This window comes from Lissotriton helveticus, chromosome 11 (genome assembly GCF_964261635.1).
Source record: "Lissotriton helveticus chromosome 11, aLisHel1.1, whole genome shotgun sequence".
NCBI lineage: Eukaryota > Metazoa > Chordata > Amphibia > Caudata > Salamandridae > Lissotriton > Lissotriton helveticus.
This window is the reverse complement of record NC_136072.1, coordinates 229,529,685-229,555,176: the sequence shown is the minus strand read 5'-3', so window position 1 is coordinate 229,555,176 and position 25,492 is coordinate 229,529,685. Positions and strand designations below refer to the sequence as shown.

General features: G+C 40.9%; 1 protein-coding gene across 4 annotated transcripts in view; it reads right to left on the bottom strand.

Moving 5' to 3' along the window:
- The window catches only part of DHX36 (DEAH-box helicase 36), a 445,724-nt gene extending 421,961 nt beyond the window's left edge, over nucleotides 1-23,763 (bottom strand). Inside the window, exon 1 of one of the 4 annotated variants that reach the window (XM_078667890.1) lies at nucleotides 23,449-23,763. In XM_078667890.1, the coding sequence (XP_078524016.1) occupies nucleotides 23,449-23,679 (231 nt within the window). In that variant the 5' untranslated portion in view covers nucleotides 23,680-23,763. Of the gene's footprint in view, nucleotides 1-2,990; nucleotides 3,188-23,448 lie in introns of those variants that run through there. The other 3 variants (XM_078667891.1, XM_078667892.1, XM_078667893.1) reach the window with 3 other exon arrangements.
- Between the last annotated feature and the right edge of the window lie 1,729 nt (nucleotides 23,764-25,492).

Here is a 25,492-nt window from a genome sequence, read left to right as displayed (position 1 = left end):
GGCCAAGGGGAAAATTCAATAGGGAAGATGCCAAGAAGAAATTTCCCTGTCATGGATGTGGCAAGTTGGGGCATATCAATATATGTCTTATTTTGACATGGATTTTGTAAAACTATAAGGTTGTGGGAGCTGCAGTGGCTCTTATCATTAAACCAAACATTAGAAAAAGCACATGTTTTGTTTCAAAAACGACATATTGCCACAGTAGTTCCTGGCACAGAACAAAACTACTCTGCATGCCAATTTGCTCCTTGTGAAAGAGTAGAATTTGGTCACTCAGAGTGAAGCCAGCTGATAGATAGAGAAATAGAACTCTAATAATAACAAAAACGCCATACCTAAATAGGGTCCCAATTCTCAAAGAAAGTCACAAAAGTGCACCCATGGTATATGTTCTTGCAATAGTGCAGATTTATGGTGTTCATGAATTCACAAGACTTCACAGAAGTAGGTCAGGAAATCGAACTTCTAGCAAACATTTGTGAACTGCATTTTAGCACTGGAAAATAATCATGTGTAGATTTCCTCATGCGAAAATATGCTACACTGTAACAGGTTCACTTTCCCACCAACTTTTTTCTCCAAACCCTAGATGAACTTTTACTTTTGTTTCTCATCAGGAGTAAATTTCCAATTTTCTCGATATGGGAAAATATTGGAGACAAGCTGATGAAAACCAATAAAACATGCAAGTTAGTAGCTTTGCACAGACTTGATAGGGCACTCTAACCATATTGCTTACCACTACCTCCAATCCCAGTATATAGATCTGTGGAAATATGGCAAAATAAGGGAATTGCTAGTATTCAAACCCAACTAAGGTAAGGGGTCTGGCACAATCAGAGAGGCTATTATCAGAGCTCTTATATAATGAGACTGCCGTCATACTTTGTTGCCGCACTACATGGCGCCAAAAGGGACAAGTGGATTTTGTTACAAGACAAGTCATTTTAAAAAGCAACCTGTTCCATGGATAAGTAGATATTTTACTACATTCTACACCTCTGACACTGCACTCGGCAGATTATCATACCACCGTAGAATAGGAAATCCAATGAAGCCTCAGCTTTCTTGGTACAAGCCACCAATTTTTGGAACTCTTAGCCCTCTAAAACACCCAGGAGCATTTAAAGTTCAGAAAGTGGGGTGAAAACATGGTTATTCCAACACATGTACATTAACCATTAACACTGGCACACAACAAAAACGATAATCCTACCAACATAAGTGTGGTTGAGAGCTATGGAACAGTATGGGCCAGAACAACATAACAAAGGACAGGCACAGGCAAATTGGGGAGCTCCACCAAACAAAACCTTAGAATGTCCTCAAAGTATGGATGAACTATATAATAACTCCCCTTCAATCAACACTAGAAGTACCCATTGCCACTCTACACCTGAAGACCAGCAACCTCCCTAATGATATTCAAGATTCCAAAGGCCTGATTATGAGTGGCTCATTAAATACTGTCCAGTGTATAACGCCCTGTTTAAAAACCGAACAAAATTATGAGTTTGGTTCTATTTAGAGCATCCGATAAGTATCAGATGGGTTAAATAGCCCAACATGTATTCAATTTCAGCAGGTAACACTGCCAAAATTTAGCAGGGGAAAACATACAGCATTTACCGTATCATGAAGATTTTGGTGCGTTAAATACTAAAATCTGCATGTTATTTCCCATATACTCATAATAGGTGTTATTTATTGCACCAGATAAATATTGTACCCTGTGGTATCGTTATTTATCAGAGGAAATACATATAAGCTCAACTGGTAATCTAGCCTAAGTCTCGCTCTACTGCTGAGACTTCACAGACACAGTAAACTATGTCTACTATACCTTCAACTTCATTCCACATGATGGAAGACAGTTATTCTAGTCTTAATGACGGTCATCCAATTATCAATTGGATGAAATCCACGCCATTGTATTACATCCCAATTCATCACCTGAGCACTCATCAATGGAACGGACATATAATGTATGAAGGGATGTGTGAAACCTTGCTGGCATCTGGATGGCACAGATACATGCTATACAGCACGTTAAATAAGCACTCAAAATGAACTAGACAGGCCTGTTGAGACCAACAAGATCTGCTTCAAATTGCTGGTCAAAGAAGGACTCATATAGTCCTTCATGCAGGTATCACACAGTTACCTACACGGAGCATTGGCACCCTATAATGACAAAAAGGAAGACAATGATGCAGTCAATCTCAGACATATTCAATTAACATCGCTTTATGGCAATCGTGTAAAGCAGTACTGTAACCCAGTCTATCCAGGCAGATTTCTGATCCACCCCCACACGTAGACAACCACTTCGGCACCACACACAGGGGTGGTAAGCGCTATAGATAAACTATAACACAATGCAGTAGTGTGCATGCTGTTCATTTGGGTTAAAGCTTTATTACACCAATGACTCGGATTTTCAGTTCAGCTCAAAGGCAATGTTCAATCGTTGAGCTAGAGGGTTCAATTGCCAACATGTAGATCGTTTAGAGATAAACAACCTAGTAAAGCAAACAAGATATAAGTTATGCGCCATGAAAATAACACTGCAACACACTATGCCTTCCCTAACAATAACAAAAAACAAACCAGCAACTCAAAGTATTTAAGTTTTAGAGATGTATTGTTCAGAATGAGTAGTTGTGGTTTCTCGCTCCTCGTCTGCACGATGAGTAAGTGTCGTGGTCATTTATCTTCAGAGGTGTATGTCATGGGCTTTGGTGTCAGTGTCATACATTAACAATGGACACTGTTCCCAGTTAAGAAATATTTGGGAGTGGGAGAGGAGGGGGGCGGAGGTAAATAGGGCCCACAATGCTCCACTATCTGTGTTACATGCCCCCAGACCCCTTTCTTTACCTCCAGCCTTTCCCTATCCTTGTTGCGCTGTCTCCGCTTCCTGGCGTACCACGATGCTTTCTCTCGGCCCTTCAAGTAAGGGGGCGGTCGGGGCCGCTGGGCTCCACTGTCTTCGTCGCGGGATCCGTACCCTCCATGCTGCTGGGACGAGCTCTGGCCGAAGCCACCCCATCCTCCCCTGGAGCCGCCTCTGCGGTAAGCGTTCCCTCTCCGGTGTTCGTAGCTCATAGCGAGAGCGACTGATGTTGCAGTGGGAAGCAGAACTGAGCAGCTGGTGCTGTGATACCGGCCGCCTGCCCCGGAATTTAAAGCAGCCTTCGGATTTTCCTTCTGTCTACCAGGCGCTACCTCACAGAGGAGTGCAGAGCATTCTAAAGGAGGACTAGACTGCTAACCGAACAAAGAGGTTATGCTAGCTTTACACGGAAAAAACAGCCTACAATCCTACATTTTTGCTATGCCTTTGAACGTATTTGTGGATGAAAATGTTGCTGTCCGATTAGTGATGTAGGTGTAGGAAAGGATTGAAGTCATTTTGATCAACATTTCATGTGTTCGTCTGGAAATGCTTTTCCTGTCACTTGCTGGCGCACATGGCTCTTGAACGTGTAAACAGGAAGCTGGAGGTGTATACCACAGGTTTGTGGTAGATAGCTTTGATGGAGCAAGGATTCGCACGAAAAGCGACTTGCTTGTATTCAAGAACCTCGAATAACGTTAACGAATTAACCAATATGTTTGTCTTACTAATTTGTCCCTTTTTTTTCATTATTGGGTATCTGAGTGAAGCTTGCTTATGTGTTTTCTAATCCTAATACGCTTGCAAATAAAATGGCTGTTGCTACGCGGGAATTTCTCCTGCGCATGCGTCTGTCATACCCACGTGACATGACGTACTCGCAACTTTGGAGGGAATCTGTTGCTTCTGCGCACTAAGAGCTAATATGGCTGCTCTGCGTTCTCACATGCGAGAGGCTTGCACTGCTGCTTTTGCTAAGCTGTTCGTTCTGCCTAATCCTAATGCTATAGTTATTATAAAGTAATGGGTATAGTGTAGAAATTCATGGTATACAGTGTATTCATTTATTCTGTGTTCTAAAACTGTTCCTTTTCCATTTCATGCTGCACTTCAAAAATTGGCCTATCACATAACGCTGTACGCCACCTTGGTAGAAACTGCGACTGCGCGAGATTCGCAAGTCTCCAGAGCAGTGACCTTTGGACTTTAGCCAAGGAGCTGACTGACTGAGAAGATGCTCCTGGGAAACTGCCGCAATGAACTCTTGAGAAATACAATGTATTTGTAAATAGAACATCCATTTTTAGGAGAAATGAAGACGTTGTGTAAACCTGAATTGGATGGGCGTGAACAAAAATTTGAATAAGGAGACGGCAAAGGTCTAAAATTAAGGTGGTGTGATGACCTGTCCTCTTCGTTTGTCCAATCGAAATTGGGGATCCTTACACTTGCAACATTTGGGGGTGGTACACTGACCTGGAAAATAGTATAACTAGCCTAGGTTTAGCTAGAGAAATTGTCTGACTTGTCCGAATAGCTGACCTGTCACTGACCCAACGCACTCAATAGGTGATTTAGAGCAGAGAGCTGCGGAGCACTCTGTCAGACAGACTCGCTGACCAAATCGGGGTTAAGAGAAGGCGAAGTGCTGGTGAAGCACTTTGCTGGTACATGCTGTAACCCAGTCGGGGTTTTGGCTGATTCCTTGGAGAGAGGGAGTAGCGCAGGCGTTGCAACTGAACTGCGGGTGCTGGTTTTAACCTTTGGTGGTCCGGTCCTGATCCAAATCTGGTCTACCCTGTCCTGATTTCCATACTGCACCTGCTGCTCTACTGGCAACTGCATTCTTGGGGTTCTTCTGTCATTTTTAACTGACCCGTGGCCAGGGTTGGTCTTCACAACATTTTAGTTAAATATAAATCTGTGTGAGTAATTATCATTATAACTTGCGTCCCTTTCTTTACCCTCCCTAATTTGCAAAACTTTGATTATAGTTGTTCCCATTCTCACCCTTCCCTTGGTAAATGAAATTTCTCGTTTTACTGATCTATTAGCGTGTTCCATTTTCTTACCTTCCCTTTAGTTAAATGTCAAACGTCTAATGATTGCATAAATTGCGTCCTTTTTTCCTACTCTCTCTTGAAAGTGATTAAGCTCGATTTTTCGCTTTATTAGTGTGTTCCATTTTTCTTACCTTCCCTTTAGTCATATGCTAAAATTATTTTGTGGTAGCATATTATGTTCCCTTTTCCCTACCTTTTGATAACTGCTTAAACTGTATCCTCTAGTATGTTCCTTTTCTTTACCCTCCTTTAGCTGAGTGGTTAAGTTTGTTCTCAAAATAGTATGTTCCTTGTTTTCCTTCCCTTTATTTCAAACTTGCTATATGGTTGGAATATTATATCTTTTGCATAGTTATACTCTGTTTCTAATATTGGTTATTGACAGTCTAATTACTTTCAATCTATGGCTTTTGACTTTTGATGATGATTAGATAAAGATTTTAAACCTCTCTCGAGTCTGTGGTTATTACACGAGTGCAAAGTTATTTTATATTTGACTGCCTTCTTTAAAACGAACTCCCTGATCCATTGTGGTCATAGGTACCAGTGACAAGGATTGATAAGTCAAATGGTATAGGAATTAGTGGAACAAAATAGACTGGTAGTAGAGTGTAGGTTACCCGATTGAGTAAATATGGAGAACTGAATTATGGGCCCAGGTGAATATTGGTAAAACTATAGTCGGGTGACCTGCGCGCTCTATCAGTATATTTCTTTGGTAGCAGTAGTATGGTTAGGGATTAGTTAAGATTGGTAGTTAAGTTAGTTAGTTATAGTTATATTGCTTGATCAATCAAATGTAATAAATTTTGAAATGTTCTAAAATTTTATTGATGTCATTGCTGCTATATTGATTTTATGTATTAACCAAAATCGTTCTTACCGGTTATATATTTGTCTGGAATCCCCAGGGGCAGAATAGCGGGTGGTAAATAGAAGCCACATCGCGGTGAGGTTGCTTACCCGCAGGAAGTTAGTGCATGGTTCGGCAGAACCAGAAGCACTATTTAGGGTTCTCTGTATGAATGTGTGAATAAATGATAGCAAAGAGTTCGCTGGCAAAACTTTTGTTGTGATATCACCTAGTAAGGGTCACACGGAAGGAGTAGTAGGTTTGTCTGAGCTTGATTGATAGCAAAGGGGTTCGCTGGTGAAACTTTAGTCTTAGTATATATCCCGGAGTGGATAAAGACTGAAAGAGTAGCAGGTTCTCTAATGCTTGTATGAAGGGTAGGCGGAAGGGATCTACTCGTAGTGTATGAAAAGTAAGCGGAAGGGATTTACTTGCAGTGAGATATTTCTTTCCTATCTAGACACTCGGGTACAGTGGCGAATGTTTTCACGTTGTTGATTAAAAAAGAAACGCACTTTAAATTTAAAAGAAATTTAGTTTTTCATTACCTTGTGAAGGAGGGAGTCAGTTGTGGAGCTGCGCTGACGTCACTCAGAGCCGCGCTGGTATTGGTCGAGACAGCAGGCGTTTAGCTGAGATAGCATTGTAAAGGAGGGGTGAGCGCAGGAGCGTGGGAACTCATCTCACGGGAAAAGCCACGCAATTATTGGTTGAGGAGATTTGAAACCTCATACTTAATTGGAGGAAGAAAATAATAGACGCACTAGTATTGGAAGTAATTTGTAAACAAAGTTGAGTGATATAATATATGTGGCAACTAAATAGTCCAGAAACTCGACCTGACCCAAGATATTTAGGGTTTGGTAGAGAACAGATGATAAGAGGCAGACCTTGCAAAATGTATGGAAGCAAAAGAAAATTGTCGTTCGTAGACAGAGTTAAGAATTACATTAAAAAAAGATAAGCAAATTAAAACTAGAGAAGGAGTCATTATTCCACCACTGAATACTCCTGCATCATTCAGGATGTTTGATAGGGGTTACCACAAGTGTGTCGGGCTAGAGAACTGGGTGGAATACACAAAAGATGATGGAATTTTAGCATTTCCCTTAGAAGGCACATTTAATGGAAGAATTTTATTCAATTTAAGGACTCGAATGAATGATCTACATCCTAGACCTAGACGCAATATGAGGCACTAGAAGAATGGGAAATTGAGGCTTTTGAGCGAGACAGACCTAGAACTGACAAAGGGTTGAGTAAATTCTACCCTAAAGTTTAACGAGTATCCAGAGATAAACAAATGAAAAATTGAGGACAGAATATGTTAGTAGAAGGGTTATATCCTGTAATACATCACACAACAGAACAGAACAGGTCAGGAAGTGGTGTATGGCTATACCAGACTGTGAAACAGTAGGCTAAGTGTATGAGAAGAGTCGTTGGAAGAGAAAAATGCGATTCAGAACACCATGTTGGTGAGAAACACACGCTAGAATGATTCCCATCAGATCACCTTTATGGTGGAAGTTACATCATTTGGGAAATACTGATCAAACCAGGCCGCATCCGACCAAACAGTGCCGGTGCGGACATGGACGTCAGTTATCTAGCTTAGGTATTCATCCTAGGCTAGTGTAGATAATGTGCAGTGCTTAAGGAACAGTGAGAGTTAAAATAGACTACCTAGATTCTGAAATTATTGAGGCAGAAATCCATGTGTCAGGGTTAAAAACACGCTGAGTAGTAAGACTACCCTGTAGCGCTATGTAGCACGGTCGACATGTTTCAGCCATAGGGGCATTTCCCCGGCTTTCTTCAGGACCTTTGGACTTGGAATAGCTACTGCAAATACACATGATATATTAAGTGAAAAATTAATAATAAATTGTGTGCAAAAATAATAATCAATAGATGTACTAGACAAAGTCACATATCTACCAGGAAACTTGACCGTTTGGTTAAAGTCCACTGGAGGGAGAGAAACACATCTTCTTCCTATTATGAAGAAAAAAGATCTTATTGTTTCCACAACACTTAAACACATACACAAAGCCACCTAAATACACAAGTACTCGTATAGTATGTACACCTGCATGAATAATTTACATTCTGCATATTAGCAAGCATATTAGCTAAATCACATGGAGGCCTTTTCCTCCCAGTGATACTCACCCAGCTTTGTGTGGGTGAAGACCTCACCTCACCCGGCAACCGCTCGGGAGTATGAGGCCCCGCTCTGTAGTGTAGAGAGAAAAGGGCACATTCAGCACACAACTGTAAGGTGCCCAGCCTGATTACTCTGCACATAAACCCAACAGACGTATGCCAGAACCCCACTCGTCCAACTACCAAGCCAATCTACACAGGGACTGTCATAGGCTGTCTAAGGAATCCCTCACACTGTGACATTCCTCATGTCCTAAGAAATGTAATATAGACATATGAGTGTGCCCATGCAGATATGCTCATTTTGTTATTACCAGGAAATATATTAGAAAACACGGAGGGCGCCCAAAGATAGTACAATTGAACACCCCACCATGCATTGCTTGAGTATAGAGGACTTGTAACTTAAAAGTCCCAATACAGAGATGTTATGGGCTGAAAAATCCTATCAAGGCTCTTGTTAGTCAAAGGAGGGAAAAAGACTGCCCTTCAGCAGGACCTGAATAATGTCAGAGGTCCCATTCTGGAGATAACGTGCTTGTGGCTGAAAAGGCCCCCCCCACATTTTTGTTTTTGAGTATATCCTGTAATAACCTTAGGAGAGCCCACGGGAGGTAAAAGGACTGAGAAAAACAGAACATTTAATGACTAGTGGTGATTCAGACGATGATTTGTTAATGAAGAATCCACCACCTTATAATGAGGGACCAAGTACAGTAAATCCAAGTGAGCTCTTTTTAAAACCACCTTTGATTCCGCAAGTGATACACGAGACCTCCATTGAAAAGGTACTACAGGACAAAGAAAGAGAGGCTTTGAATAAACAGAGAAGTTAATTAATTCAGAAAATCTCTCAATTAAACACAAGTCCTGAAGCTCTGAAAATCCCAGTAACTATTGGCCCAGTTGTTCCTTTGTACGGAGATAAGCAAGCTAGTCCAAAAGCTCCAGTTATAACTACAGCCAAGAAAAGAATCATTGATAATAGATGATCAGGCCAGTGAGTGTGAGTCCGTAATCTCCTTAATGGATTTACCAATTAGAGAACGAGAAGGTAGTTCAATGAGAAAGACCACTCCTTTAAATTCAAGACAAGTTCAGTTAGAGACATCCTCAGGTACGAGATGAGCCATGGTAGGGACTCCTGAAGAAATAGATAGATGGACACGAGAAATAGAAAAACCGAAAACCGAGCCAAAGCCATTGGATATATATAAATTAAGAATTAAACTGGAGGAATTGATGGCTGGGTATGTGGGATTGGACAGGGTAAATACCCTTAGTGAAGATGAATTATCATTTATTTGTAAAAGTATTACTCGAAATACAAGGGTGTACCATGAAAAATTAATGGACACCGCAGCTAGCATGGGGATTGACATTGGTAAGTCTAAAGTATTACAAAAACCTTATTGAGCAGAATTATCCGACAAGGATTTAGAAAACATGAACGGGTCAGGAAGAAAAGTGCAAATCAGAGTCTTTTGAAAGACTTAGATTATGTGACATTGTAGTTCCCGTAGATCTGTGGACAGAATGCAAAATTGCTGTTGATTGGCCTAGTGATGAGTACCCAAGAGACCCAAAGACAGGGGCACCTTCCGAAGACGTAATGAAAAAATATAATCAGGTAATACTTTACCTTAAAGGAAAGGTGCCTGCAAAGGAGAGAGACTGGATGAAAATAGATAGAACCACTCAGAATAAGGACGAATCAGTGCATTCATATTATGAACATTTATTACAGACATTCAAACAGTACAGCGGACTAGACAATATCGATATGAAGGATATGACACATTTTATTTATCGATTTGTGTTTGGATTAAGGCCAGAAATTTCACAATGGATTAAAGACAATAAAATTTGTTGGCAGGCTAAGCCCATAGATGAGGTCCTTAAATATGCAAAGTATTGTGAAGATGAGCTGGAAAATAAGCGGAAAGTGTTAAAAGAAAAAGTCATGTGGGCACAAGTAAAATTAGCAGAGCAGCAAGAACAACAGTTAAACCAGATGACTAGCAATCAGAATAAGGGTGATGGAAGTGGAGGAAGGCCAAGGGGAAAATTCAATAGGGAAGATGCCAAGAAGAAATTTCCGTGTCATGGATGTGGCAAGTTGGGGCATATCACTATATGTCTTATTTTGACATGGATTTTGTAAAACTATAAGGTTGTGGGAGCTGCAGTGGCTCTTATCATTAAACCAAACATTGGCAAAAGCAATTTTTTTGTTTCAAAAACGACATATTGCCACAGGAGTTCCTGGCACAGAACAAAACTACTCTGCATGCCAATTTGCTCCTTGTGAAAGAGTAGAATTTGGTCACTCAGAGTGAAGCCAGCTGATAGATAGAGAAATAGAACTCTAATAAAAACAAAAACGCCATACCTAAATAGGGTCCCAATTCTCAAAGAAAGTCACAAAAGTGCACCCATGGTATATGTTCTTGCAATAGTGCAGATTTATGGTTTTCATGAATTCACAAGACTTCACAGAAGTAGGTCAGGAAATCGAACTTCTAGCAAACATTTGTGAACTGCATTTTAGCACTGGAACATAATCATGTGTAGATTTCCTCATGCGAAAATATGCTACACTGTAACAGGTTCACTTTCCCACCAACTTTTTTCTCCAAACCCTAGATGAAGTTTTACTTTTGTTTCTTGTCAGGAGTAAATTTCCAATTTTCTCGATATGGGAAAATATTGGAGACAAGCTGATGAAAACCAATAAAACATGCAAGTTAGTAGCTTTGCACAGACTTGATAGGGCACTCTAACCATATTGCTTACCACTACCTCCAGTCCCAGTATATAGATCTGTGGAAATATGGCAAAATAAGGGAATTGCTAGTATTCAAACCAAACTAAGGTAAGGGGTCTGGCACAATCAGAGAGGCTATTATCAGAGCTCTTATATAATGAGACTGCCGTCATACTTTGTTGCCGCACTACATGGCGCCAAAAGGGACAAGTGGATTTTGTTACAAGACAAGTCATTTTAAAAAGCAACCTGTCCCATGGATAAGTAGATATTTTACTACATTCTACACCTCCGACACTGCACTCGGCAGATTATCATACCACCGTAGAATAAGAAATCCAATGAAGCCTCAGCTTTCTTGGTACAAGCCACCAATTTCTGGAACTCTTAGCCCTCTAAAACACCCAGGAGCATTTAAAGTTCAGAAAGGGAGGTGAAAACATGGTTATTCCAACACATGTACATTAACCATTAACACTGGCACACAACAAAAACGATAATCCTACCAACATAAGTGTGGTTGAGAGCTATGGAACAGTATGGGCCAGAACGACATAACAAAGGGCAGGCACAGGCAAATTGGGGAGCTCCACCAAACAAAACCTTAGAATGTCCTCAAAGTATGGATGAACTATATAATAACTCCCCTTCAATCAACACTAGAAGTACCCATTGCCACTCTACACCTGAAGACCAGCAACCTCCCTAATGATATTCAAGATTCCAAAGGCCTAATTACGAGTGGCTCATTAAATACTGTCCACTGTATAAACGCCCTGTTTAAACACCGAACAAAATTATGAGTTTGGTTCTATTTAGAGCATCCGATAATTATCAGATGGGTTAAATAGCCCAACATTTATTCAATTTCAGCAGGTAACACCTGCCAAAATTTAGCAGGGGAAAGCATACGGCATTTACCGTATCATGAAGATTTTGGTGCGTTAAATACTAAAATCTCCATGTTATTTCCCAAATACTCATAATAGGTGTTATTTATTGCACCAGATAAATATTGTACCCTGTGGTATCGTTATTTATCAGATTAAATAAATATAAGCTCAACTGGTAATCAAGCCTGTCTCGCTCTACTACCGAGACTTCACAGACACAGTAAACTATGTCTGCTATACCTTCAACTTCATTCCACATGATGGAAGACAGTTATTCTAGTCTTAATGACGGTCATCCAATTATCAATTGGATGAAATCCATGTCATTGTGTTACATCCCAATTCATCACCTGAGCACTCATCAATGGAACGGACATATAATGTATGAAGGGATGTGTGGAACCTTGCTGGCATCTGGATGGCACAGATACATGCTATACAGCACGTTAAATAAGCACTCAAAATGAACTAGACGGGCCTGCTGAGACCAACAAGATCTGCTTTAAATTGCAGGTCAAAGAACGACTCTAATATAGTCCTTCATGCAGGTATCACACAGTTACGTACACGGAGCATTGGCACCCTATAATGACAAAAAGGAAGACAATGATGCAGTCAATCTCAGACATATTCAATTAACATCGCTTTATGGCAATCGTGTAAAGCAGTACTGTAATCCAGTCTATCCAGGCAGATTTCTGATCCACCCCCACACGTAGACAACCACTTCAGTGCCACACATAGGGGTGGTAAGCGCTATAGATAAACTATAACAATGCAGTAGTGTGCATGCTGTTCATTTGGGTTAAAGCTTTATTACACCAATGACTCGGATTTTCAGTTCAGCTCAAAAGCAATGTTCAATCTTTGAGCTAGAGGGCTCAATTGCCAACATGTAGATCGTTTAGAGATAAACAACCTAGTAAAGCAAACAAGATATAAGTTATACGCCATGAAAATAACACTGCAACACACTATGCCTTCCCTAACAATAACAAAAAACAAACCAGCAACTCAAAGTCTTTCGGTTTTAGAGGTGTATTGTTCAGAACGATTAGTTGTGGTTTCTCGCTCCTCGTCTGCACGATGAGTAAGTGTCGTGGTCATTTATCTTCAGAGGTGTATGTCTTGGGCTTTGGTGTCAGTGTAATACATTAACAATAGACACTGTTGCCAGTTAAGGAATATTTGGGAGTGGGAGAGGAGGGGGGCAGAGGTAAATAGGGCCCACAATGCTCCACTATCTGTGTTACATGCCCCCGCCCCCTTTCTTTACCTCCAGCCTTTCCTTATCCTTGATGCGCTGTCTCCGCTTCCTGGCGTACCACAATCCTTTCTCTCGGCCCTTCAAGTAAGGGGGCGGTCGGGTCCGCTGGGCTCCACTGTCTTCGTCGCGGGATCCGTACCCTCCATGCTGCTGGAACGAGCTCTGGCCGAAGCCGCCCCATCCTCCCCTGGAGCCGCCTCTGCGGTAAGCGTTCCCTCTCCGGTGTTCGTAGCTCATAGCGAGAGCGACTGATGTTGCAGTGGGAAGCAGAACTGAGCAGCTGGTGCTGTGATACCGGCCGCCTGCCTCGGAATTTAAAGCAGCCTTCGGATTTTCCTTCTGTCTACCAGGCGCTACCTCACAGAGGAGCGCAGAGCATTCTAAAGGAGGACTAGACTGCTAACCGAACAAAGAGGTTATGCTAGCTTTACACTGGAAAGAACAGCCTACAATCCTACATTTTTGCTATGCCTTTGAACGTATTTGTGGATGAAAATGTTGCTGTCCGATTAGCGATGTATGTGTAGGGAAGGATTGAAGTCATTTTGATCAACATTTCATGTGTTCGTCTGGAAATGCTTTTCCTGTCACTTGCTGGCGCACATGGCTCTTGAACGTGTAAACAGGAAGCTGGAGGTGTATACCACAGGTTTGTGGTAGATAGCTTTGATGGAGCAAGGATTCGCACGAAAAGCGACTTGCTTGTATTCAAGAACCTCGAATAACGTTAACGAATTAACCAATATGTTTGTCTTACTAATTTGTCCCTCTTTTTTTTCATTATTGGGTATCCGAGTGAAGCTTGCTTATGTGTTTTCTAATCCTAATACGCTTGCAAATAAAATGGCTGTTGCTACGCGGGAATTTCTCCTGCGCATGCGTCTGTCATACCCACGTGACATGACGTACTCGCAACTTTGGAGGGAATCTGTTGCTTCTGCGCACTAAGAGCTAATATGGCTGCTCTGCGTTCTCACATGCGAGAGGCTTGCACTGCTGCTTTTGCTAAGCTGTTCGTTCTGCCTAATCCTAATGCTATAGTTATTATAAAGTAATGGGTATAGTGTAGAAATTCATGGTATACAGTGTATTCATTTATTCTGTGTTCTAAAACTGTTCCTTTTCCATTTCATGCTGCTCTTCGAAAATTGGCCTATCACATAACGCTGTACTCCATCTTGGATGAAACTGCGACTGAGCGAGATTCGCAATTCTCCAGAGCAGTGACCTTTGGACTTTAGCCAAGGAGCTGACTGACTGAGAAGATGCTCCTGGAAAACTGCCGCAATGAACTCTTGAGAAATACAATGTATTTGTAAATAGAACATTCATTTTTAGGAGAAATGAAGACGTCGTGTGAACCTGAATTGGATGGGCGTGAACAAAAATTTGAATAAGGAGACGGCAAAGGTCTAAAATTAAGGTGGTGTGATGACCTGTCCTCTTTGTTTGTCCAATCGAAATTGGGGATCCTTACACTTGCAACATTTGGGGGTGGTACACAGACCTGGAAAATAGTATAAATAGCCTAGGTTTAGCTAGAGAAATTGTCTGACTTGTCCGAATAGCTGACCTGTCACTGACCCAACGCACTCAATAGGTGATTTAGAGCAGAGAGCCGCGGAGCACTCTGTCAGACAGACTCGCTGACCAAATCGGGGTTCTGGGAAGGTGAAGTGCTGGCGAAGCACTTTGCTGGTACATGCTGTAACCCAGTCGGGGTTTTGGCAGATTACTTGCAGAGAGGGAGTAGCGCAGGCGTTGCAACTGAACTGCGGGTGCTGGTCTTAACCTTTGGTGGTCCGGTCCTGATCCAAATCTGGTCTACCCTGTCCTGATTTCCATACTGCACCTGCTGCCCTACTGGCAACTGCATTCTTGGGGTTCTTCTGTCCTTTTTAACTGACCCGTGGCCAGGGTTGGTCTTCACAACATTTTAGGTAAATATAAATCTGTCTGGGTAATTATCATTATAACTTGCGTCCCTTTCTTTACCCTCCCTAATTTGCAAAACTTTGATTACAGTTGTTCCCTTTCTCACCCTTCCCTTGGTAAATGAAAATTCGCGTTTTACTGATCTATTAGCGTGTTCCATTTTCTTACCCTCCCTTTAGTTAAATGTCAAACGTCTAATGATTGCATAAATTGCGTCCTTTTTTCCTACTCTCTCTTGAAAGTGATTAAGCTCGATTATTCGCTTTATTAGTGTGTTCCATTTTTCTTACCTTCCCTTTAGTCATATGCTAAAATTATTTTGTGGTTGCATATTATGTTCCCTTTTTCCCTACCTTTTGATAACTGCTTAAACTGTATCCTCTAGTATGTTCCTTTTCTTTACCCTCCTTTAGTTGAGTTATAAGTTTGTTCTCAAAATAGTATGTTCCTTGTTTTCCTTCCCTTTATTTCAAACTTGCCATATGGTTGGAATATTATATCTTTTGCATAGTTATACTCTGTTTCTAATATTGGTTATTGACAGTCTAATTACTTTCAATCTATGGCTTATGACTTTTGATGATGATTAGATAAAGATTTTAAACCTCTCTCGAGTCTGTGGTTTTTACATGAGTGCAAAATTATTTTATATTTGACTGCCTTCTTTACAACTAACTCCCTGATCCATTGTGGTCATAGGTACCAGTGAAAAGGATTGATAAGTCAAATGGTATAGGAATTAGTGGAACTAAATAGACTGGTAGTAGAGTGTAGGTTACCCGATTGAGTAAATATGGAGAATTGAATTATGGGCCCAGGTGAATATTGGTAAAACTATAGTCGGGTGACCTGCGCGCTCTATCAGTATATTTCTTTGGTAGCAGTAGTATGGTTAGGGATTAGTTAAGATTGGTAGTTAAGTTAGTTAGTTATAGTTATATTGCTTGATCAAACAAATGTAATAAATTTTGAAATGTTCTAAAATTTTATTGATGTCATTGCTGCTATATTGATTTTATGTATTAACCAAAATCGTTCTTACCTGTTATATGTTTCTCTGGAATCCCCAGGGGCAGAATAGCGGGTGGTAAATAGAAGCCACATCACGGTGAGGTCGCTTACCCGCAGGAAGTTAGTGCATGGTTGGGCAGAACCGGAAGCACTATTTAGGGTTCTCTGTATGAATGTGTGAATAATGATAGCAAAGAGTTCGCTGGCAACACTTTTGTTGTGATATCACCTAGTAAGGGTCACACGGAAGGAGTAGCATGTTTGTCTGAGCTTGATTGATAGCAAAGGGGTTCGCTGGTGAAACTTTGGTCTTAGTATATATCCCGGAGTGGATAAAGTCTGAAGGAGTAGCAGGTTCTCTAATGCTTGTATGAAGGGTAGGCGGAAGGGATCTACTCGTAGTGTATGAAAAGTAAGCGAAATGGATTTACTTAGAGTGAGATATTTCTTTCCTATCTAGTCACTCGGGTACAGTGGCAAATGTTTTCACGTTGTTGATTAAAAAAGAAACGCACTTTAAATTTAAAAGAAATTTCGTTTTTCATTACCTTGTGAAGGAGGGAGTCAGTTGCGGAGCTGCGCTGACGTCACTCAGAGCCGCGCTGGTATTGGTCGAGACAGCGGGCGTTTAGCCGAGATAGCATTGTAAAGGAGGGGTGAGCGCAGGAGCGTGGGAACTCATCTCACGGGAAAAGCCGCGCAATTATTGGTTGAGGATATTTGAAACCGCATACTTGATTGGAGGAAGAAAATAATAGACGCACTAGTATTGGAAGTAATTTGTAAACAAAGTTGAGTGATAAAATATATGTGGCAATTAAATAGTCCAGAAACTCGACCTGACCCAAGATATTTAGGGTTTGCTAGAGAACAGATGATAAGAGGCAGACCTTGCAAAATGTATGGAAGCAAAAGAAAATTGTCGTTCGTAGACAGAGTTAAGAATTACTTTAAAAAAGATAAGCAAATTAAAACTAGAGAAGGAGTCAATATTCCACCACTGAATACTCCTGCATCATTCATGATGTTTGATAGGGGTTACCACACGTGTGTCTGGCTAGAGAACTGGGTTGAATACACAAAAGATGATGGAATTTTAGCATTTCCCTTAGAAGGCACATTTAATGAAAGAATTGTATTCAATTTAAGGACTCGAATGAATGATCTACATCCTAGACCTAGACTAACGCAATATGAGGCACTAGAAGAATGGGAAATTGAGGCTTTTGAGCGAGACAGACCTAGAACTTACAAAGGGTTGAGTAAATTCTACCCTAAAGTTAAAGGAGTATCCAGAGATAAACAAATGAAAAATTGGAGACAGAACATGTTAGTAGAAGGGTTATATCCTGTAATAACCTTAGGAGAGACCACAGGAGGTAAAAGGACTGAGAAAACAAAACATTTAATGACTAGTGGTGATTCAGGCGATGATTATATGGAGGATTTGGTAATGAAGAATCCACCACCTTATAATGAGGGACCAAGTACAGTAAATCCAAGTGCCCAGTTTTTAAAACCACCTTTGATTCCGCAAGTGATACACGAGACCTCTATTGAAAAGGTACTACAGGACAGAGAAGGAGAGGCTTTGAATAAACAGAGAAGTGAATTAATTCAGAAAATCTCTCAATTAAACACAAGTCCGGAAGCTCTGACAATCCCAGTAACTATTGGCCCAGTTGTTCCTTTGTGCTGAGATAAGCAAGCTAGTCCAAAAGCTCCAGTTATAACTACATCAGTAGTACAGCCAAGAAAAGAATCATTGACAATAGATGATCAGGCCAGTGAGTGCGAGTCAGTAATCTCCTTAATGGATTTACCAATAAGAGAACCAGAAGGTAGTTCAATGAGAAAGACCACTCCTTTAAATTCAAGAGAAGTTCAGATAGAGACATCCTCAGGTACGAGAAGTACCACGATAGGTAGTGACTCCTGAAGAAATAGATAGATGGACACGAGAAATAGAAAAACCGAAAACCCAGCCAAAGCCATTGGATATATATAAATTAAGAATTGAACTGGAGGAATTGATGGCTGGGAATGTGGGATTGGACAGGCTAAATACACTTAGTGAAGATGAATTATTATTTATTTGTAAAAGTATTACTCGAAATACTAGGGTGTACCATGAAAAATTAATGCACACCGCAGCTAGCATGGGGATTGACATTGGTAAGTCTAAAGTATTACAAAAACCTTATCGAGCAGAATTCTCTGAGAGGGATTTAAAAAACATGAACGTGTCAGGAAGAAAAGCGCAAATCAGAAAACTACTAGCCTTATTACAGAAGTGGGGAGAGTTAGACAAATGGAGAGTCAGATGGGCAAAGAAAAAGGAAGAGGTTCGATCAAAACAAATGACTTCAGAATATGTTTTAAAAGAAGCAGAGAAGGTGGAAAAATTATGTCCTATGCGAGAGGTACAAGGTGGAGGCTATGTGCATGTCCCATGGTCCCGACAGGATATTTTGTCATTTACGAATGATTTTCCAAAACTTCGTGAAAAACCTGTAGAATGGTATAGACAAGTTGAGAGATTTGTTAAGGTTTCAAAGTGTCTTTTGAAAGACTTAGATTATTTGACATTGTAGTTCCCGTAGATCTGTGGACAGAATGCAAAATTGCTGTTGATTGGCCTAGTGATGAGTACCCAAGAGACCCAAAGACAGGAGCACCTTCCGAAGACGTAATGAAAAAATGTAATCAGGTAATACTTTACCTTAAAGGAAAGGTGCCTGCAAAGGTGACAGACTGGATGAAAATAGATAGAACCACTAAGAATAAGGACGAATCAGTGCATTCATATTATGAACGTTTATTACAGACATTCAAACAGTACAGCGGACTAAACAATATCGATATGAAGGATATGACACATTTTATTTATCGATTTGTGTTTGGATTAAGGCCAGAAATTTCACAATGGATTAAAGACAATAAAATTTGTTGGCAGGCTAAGCCCATAGATGACGTCCTTAAATATGCAAAGTATTGTGAAGATGAGCTGGAAAATAAGCCGAAAGTGTTAAAAGAAAAAGTCATGTGGGCACAAGTAAAATTAGCAGAGCAACAAGAACAAACCAGATGACTAGCAATCAGAATAAATAAGTAGAAGGGAGGTCTCCTCTCAAATCCGATCGGGGACGAGGAGAAAAACAACAGTAAAGAACAAAAGAGTAGTCCCTGGCTGGCCTAGGGATTAGGCAGAGAAGGAGTGTTTCCTTGGTTTAAGGAATAACAAGGTGGGGAGTGGTGGGGGGAAAGTAGACAGGCGATTAGCCTATAGGTGCCATAACCACATGAAAAATAAATCACAATTATTGAGGGAAAATTTCAAAACAGAATTCGTAACACAAGATTTAGAAAATTGTACAATTTTTAATTCACAGTATACAAAAATTAACATATAGTGCCAGTTAAAAACAATATAAAAATGTACTTAGAAATGTACATAGGTACAAAGAAATAAATTAAAAACACATGAACACAAGTTGTCGACGCAGCGTTTCGGTATCTAAGATGTAACCTTCATCAGGACAGGGTTCTTGAAACGGAGAAGTATGGATCCTCTCAATTTAATTCTACGTTACTGTTGTAACGTCACACCAGGTGGTGGCACATTCCTTTGGATGATAGGATGATTCTTAAAAATGGTGCTCTTGGTGTGTAATTAAATTATTTACACCGCTGAGATGGTTCAGTTAAATCTTTAAGGAGCTCATCGCAAAGTCAAATTGATGCGGCGTACTCTTTTGTCTCCACACTGGGTAAGTTACATCACCAGGCTTGCAAGTTCACGAACAGAGAGAGGCGAGGTAGCAGGGAGGCCGCAGCACACTTGCAAGCACACTTGCAAGCCTGGTGATGTGGAGACAAAAGAGTACGTCGCATCAATTTGACTTTGCGATGAGCCAGTATAGAATGGACTAACATATCAAGAAATATATCCTAGCCCATACGTCTCGATATTATCAGTAAGCAATGAATCAACGGTGGCTACCCGCACTCTTCTTCTCTGCTTCTTAAATAATGAGGACGCACTAGCACCAACCTAGAGAATTACCAATTGATGAAGGTAACTCCTTAAAGATTTAACTGAACCATCTCAGCGGTGTAAATAATTTAATTACACACCAAGAGCACCATTTTTAAGAATCATCCTATCATCCAAAGGAATGTGCCACCACCTGGTGTGACGTTACAACAGTAACGTAGAATTAAATTGAGAGGATCCATACTTCTCCGTTTCAAGAACCCTGTCCTGATGAAGGTTACATCTTAGATACCGAAACGCTGCGTCGACAACTTGTGTTCATGTGTTTTTAATTTATTTCTTTGTACCCATGTACATTTCTAACTACATTTTTATATTGTTTTTAACTGGCACTATATGTTAATTTTTGTATACTGTGAATTAAAAATTTTACAATTTTCTAAATCTTGTGTTACGAATTCTGTTTTGAAATTTTCCCTCAATAATTGTGATTTATTTTTCATGTGGTTATGGCACCTATAGGCTAATCGCCTGTCTACTTTCCCCCCACCACTCCCCACCTTGTTATTCCTTAAACCAAGGAAACACTCCTTCTCTGCCTAATCCCTAGGCCCGCCAGGGACTACTCTTTTGTTCTTTACTGTAGCAATCAGAATAAGCGTGATGGCAGTGGAGGAAGGCCAAGGGGAAAATTCAATAGGGAAGATGCCAAGAAGAAATTTCCCTGTCACGGATGTGGCAAGTTGGGGCATATCAATATATGTCTTATTTTGACATGGATTTTGTAAAACTATAAGGTTGTGGGAGCTGCAGTGGCTCTTATCATTAAAACAAACATTGGCAAAAGCTATTTTTTTGTTTCAAAAACGACATATTGCCACAGTAGTTCCTGGCACAGAACAAAACTACTCTGCATGCCAATTTGCTCCTTGTGAAAGAGTAGAATATGGTCACTCAGAGTGAAGCCAGCTGATAGAGAAATAGAACTCTAATAAAAACAAAAACGCCATACCTTAATAGGGTCCCAATTCTCAAAGAAAGTCACAAAAGTGCACCCATGGTATATGTTCTTGCAATAGTGCAGATTTATGGTTTTCATGAATTCACAAGACTTCACAGAAGTAGGTCAGGAAATCGAACTTCTAGAAAACATTTGTGAACTGCATTTAAGCACTGGAAAATAATCATGTGTAGATTTCCTGATGCGAAAATATGCTACACTGTAACAGGTTCACTTTCCCACCAACTTTTTTCTCCAAACCCTAGATGAAGTTTTACTTTTGTTTCTTGTCAGGAGTAAATTTCCAATTTTCTCGATATGGAAAAATATTAGAGACAACCTGATGAAAACCAATAAAACATGCAAGTTAGTAGCTTTGCACAGACTTGATAGGGCACTCTAACCATATTGCTTACCACTACCTCCAGTCCCAGTATATAGATCTGTGGAAATATGGCAAAATAAGGGAATTGCTAGTATTCAAACCCAACTAAGGTAAGGGGGTCTGGCACAATCAGAGAGGCTATTATCAGAGCTCCTATATAATGAGACTGCCGTCATACTTTGTTGCCGCACTACATGGCGCCAAAAGGGACAAGTGAATTTTGTTACAAGACAAGTAATTTTTAAAAGCAACCTGTCCCATGGATAAGTAGATATTTTATTACATTCTACACCTCTGACACTGCACTCAGCAGATTATCATACCACCGTAGAATAAGAAATTCAATAAAGCCTCAGCTTTCTTGGTACAACCCACCAATTTCTGGAACTCTTTGCCCTCTAAAACACCCAGGAGCATTTAAAGTTCAGAAAGAGAGGTGAAAACATGGTTATTCCAACACATTTACATTAACCATTAACACTGGCACACAACAAAAACGATAATCCTACCAACATAAGTGTGGTTGAGAGCTATGGAACAGTATGGGCCAGAACGACATAACAAAGGGCAGGCACAGGCAAATTGGGGAGCTCCACCAAACAAAACCTTAGAATGTCCTCAAAGTATGGATGAACTATATAATAACTCCCCTTCAATCAACACTAGAAGTACCCATTGCCACTCTACACCTGAAGACCAGCAACCTCCCTAATGATATTCAAGATTCCAAAGGCCTAATTATGAGTGCCTCATTAAATACTGTCCACTGTATAAACACGCTGTTTAAACACCGAACAAAATTATGAGTTTGGTTCTATTTAGAGCATCTGAAAATTATCAGATGGGTTAAATAGCCCAACATTTATTCAATTTCAGCAGGTAACACCTGCCAAAACTTAGCAGGGGAAAGCATACGGCATTTACCGTATCATGAAGATTTTAGTGCGTTAAATACTAAAATCTGCATGTTATTTCCCAAATACTCATAATAGGTTTTATTTATTGCACCAGATAAATATTGTACCCTGCGGTATCGTTATTTATCAGAGGAAATAAATATAAGCTCAACTGGTAATCAAGCCTAAGTCTCGCTCTACTACCGAGACTTCACAGACACAGTAAACTATGTCTACTATACCTTCAACTTCATTCCACATGATGGAAGACAGTTACTCTAGTCTTAATGACGGTCATCCAATTATCAATTGGATGAAATCCAGGTCATTGTATTAAATCCCAATTCATCACCTGAGCACTCATCAATGGAACGGACATATAATGTATGAAGGGATGTGTGGAACTTTGCTGGCATCTGGATGGCACAGATACATCCTATACAGCTCGTTAAATAAGCACTCAAAATGAACTAGACGGGCCTGCTGAGACCAACAAGATCTGCTTTAAATTGCAGGTCAAAGAACGACTCTAATATAGTCCTTCATGCAGATATCACACAGTTACGTACACGGAGCATTGGCACCCTATATTGACAAAAAGGAAGACAATGATGCAGTCAATCTCAGACATATTCAATTAACATCGCTTTATGGCAATCATGTAAAGGAGTACTGTAATCCGGTCTATCCAGGCAGATTTCTGATCCATCTCCCACAGGTAAACAACCACTTCGGCGCCACACACTGGGGTGGTAAGCGCTATAGATAAACTGTAACACAATGCTGTAGTGTGCATGCTGTTTATTTGGGTTAAAGCTTTATGACACCAATGAACCGGATTTTCAGTTCAGCTCAAAGGCAAGGTTCAATCGTTGAGCTAGAGGGTTCAAGTGGCAACATGTAGATCGTTTAGAGATAAACAACCTAGTAAAGCAAACAGGATACAAGTTATACGCCATGAAAATAACACTGCAACACACTATACCTTCCCTAACAATCGCAAAAAACAAACCAGCAACTCAAACTCTTTCGGTTTTAGAGGTGTATTGTTGAGAACGAGTAGTTGTGGTTTCCCGCTCCTCTCATTATGGGACGTGTTAAGAGGACATGGCACACGTCTGCACGATGAGTAAGTGTCGTGATCATTTATGTTCAGAGGTGTATGTCATGGGCTTTGGTGTCAGTGTCATACATTAACAATGGACACTGTTGCCAGTTAGGGAATATTTGGGAGTGGAGGGGGGCGGAGGTAAATAGGGCCCACAATGCTCCACTATCTGTGTTACACGCCCCCAGACCCCTTTCTTTACCTCCAGCCTTTCCTTATCCTTGCTGCGCTGTCCCTGCTTCCTGGCGTACCACAATCCTATCTCTCGGCCCTTCAAGTGAGGGGGCGGTCGGGGCCGCTGGGCTCCACTGTCTTCGTCGCGGGATCCGTACCCTCCATGCTGCTGGGACGAGCTCTGTCCGAAGCCGCCCCATCCTCCCCTGGAGCCGCCTCTGCGGTAAGCGTTCCCTCTCCGGTGTTCGTCGTAGCTCATAGCGAGAGCAGCTGATGTTGCAGTGGGAAGCAGAACTGAGCAGCTGGTGCTGTGATACCGGCCGCCTGCCCCGGAAGTTAAAGCAGCCTTCGGATTTTCCTTCTGTCTACCAGGCGCTACCTCACAGAGGAGCGCAGAGCATTGTAATGGAGGACTAGACTGCTAACCGAACAAAGAGCTTATGCTAGCGTTAGACGGGAAAGAACAGCCTACAATCCTACATTTTTGCTATGCCTCTGAACATATTGGATGGAAATGTTTCTGCCCGATTAGTGATGTATGTGTAGGGAAGGATTTAAGTCATTTTAATTATAAAATTCATGTGTTCGTCTCGAAATGCTTTTCCTGTCACTTGCCGGTGCACGTGGCTCTTGAACTTGTAAACAGGAAGCTGGAGGTGTATACCACAGGTTTGTGGGGGATAGCTTCACCCAGCAAATCCAAAATTCCCTAGTTAACAGGAAGGAACGTTTCATATCTATTAAGGATGTGGAGGCGAGGATTATGTATTACTTTCTTCACTTTTTATTAACAGCATGTTCAAATCTAAAGTTTAAAAAAAAACACTGTAACAGTACTACAGCTCATTTGAACAACAGGGCGTAACCATGGCCACCAATAGTCCAATCAAGTAACAGTCAGTGCGTCTATATAATCCAGATCATGCTGTAGTCCTTACTCCTCCCTCTTCTTCATTGAAGGAAGTTAAGCACGTTGGACATCATTCCGTCTTTGAATCCGAACCTAAGAGGATATGGAAAGAACATTACTATTTTCCCACATAACGTATTGTTTACCATTAATGGCATAAAAGGTCAAAAGTCAGCAATTATTATGAGGAGAAAATATGATATGACAATTAATACCACTATGGTACATTAGGTGCTCCAATACCACTATTAGATAATAACTTACACAACATGATCTGCCTGTCGAATACATAACAATATACTGTTAATGAGTATACCCAAAGTACGTCCCTGTTAGTCACAGAATCCAGTTCAATAACTTCCAGAATAAATGTAGAGGTAACCTCATAAGTCCCTCATGGAGGGCGGCATAGAAATAGCATGCCAGGGGGGATAATCCTCGCCTCTGTGTCCTTAATAGAATTGTAGAATTGAAACTTTCCTTCATGTTAACTAGGACATTTTTCATTCTGTCAGGACTGGAGACGAGGATTATGTAGTTTTTAAAGCTTACTTACCATCAGTGCGGCTGCCTCATAGATTGGCTTAAAATAGACCCTTTTGAAAGTGTATTCAGATGACCAAATTGCCACATTCATGATATCTTCAAGTCTACCACCTACCTGGACAGCCTTGGAAGCCATAGCTCCCATTGTCGAATGAGCCCTAAACTCACTGGTATCGATGCCGGCCTCTGCCATGATTCATCTCACCCACCTGGCAATGTCGGAGAGGGCACACCCTTTAATTTAAGCGCAATCAACAGCTGCTGCTCCCCTGGAGATCGAACCTCCATTGTCATGTTTTCGTCGGCCTTTAGGCACCTGATCACCCACAATTTAGGAGCGTCAGGGAAAAGTGGATAGGATACCGACTTGGTACTCGTCCTCGTTCTCCTTGAAATGTTGAATGTAACCCCCTCCAGGGTAAAAATTCTAGTACACAAGTCTAATGCCCGCACATCAGAAGCTCTCTTGCAAGAGATGAGGCAGAGCAACATTGCCAGTTTCACGAATATTTCCTTCCTAGAAAGGTATTGGTTGTCCTGCCAGGATAACAGCAAGTGCAGGAACAAGTTGACGTCCCAAAGACTCCCATAGCGGGCTTCGGGGGGACTGGAAATC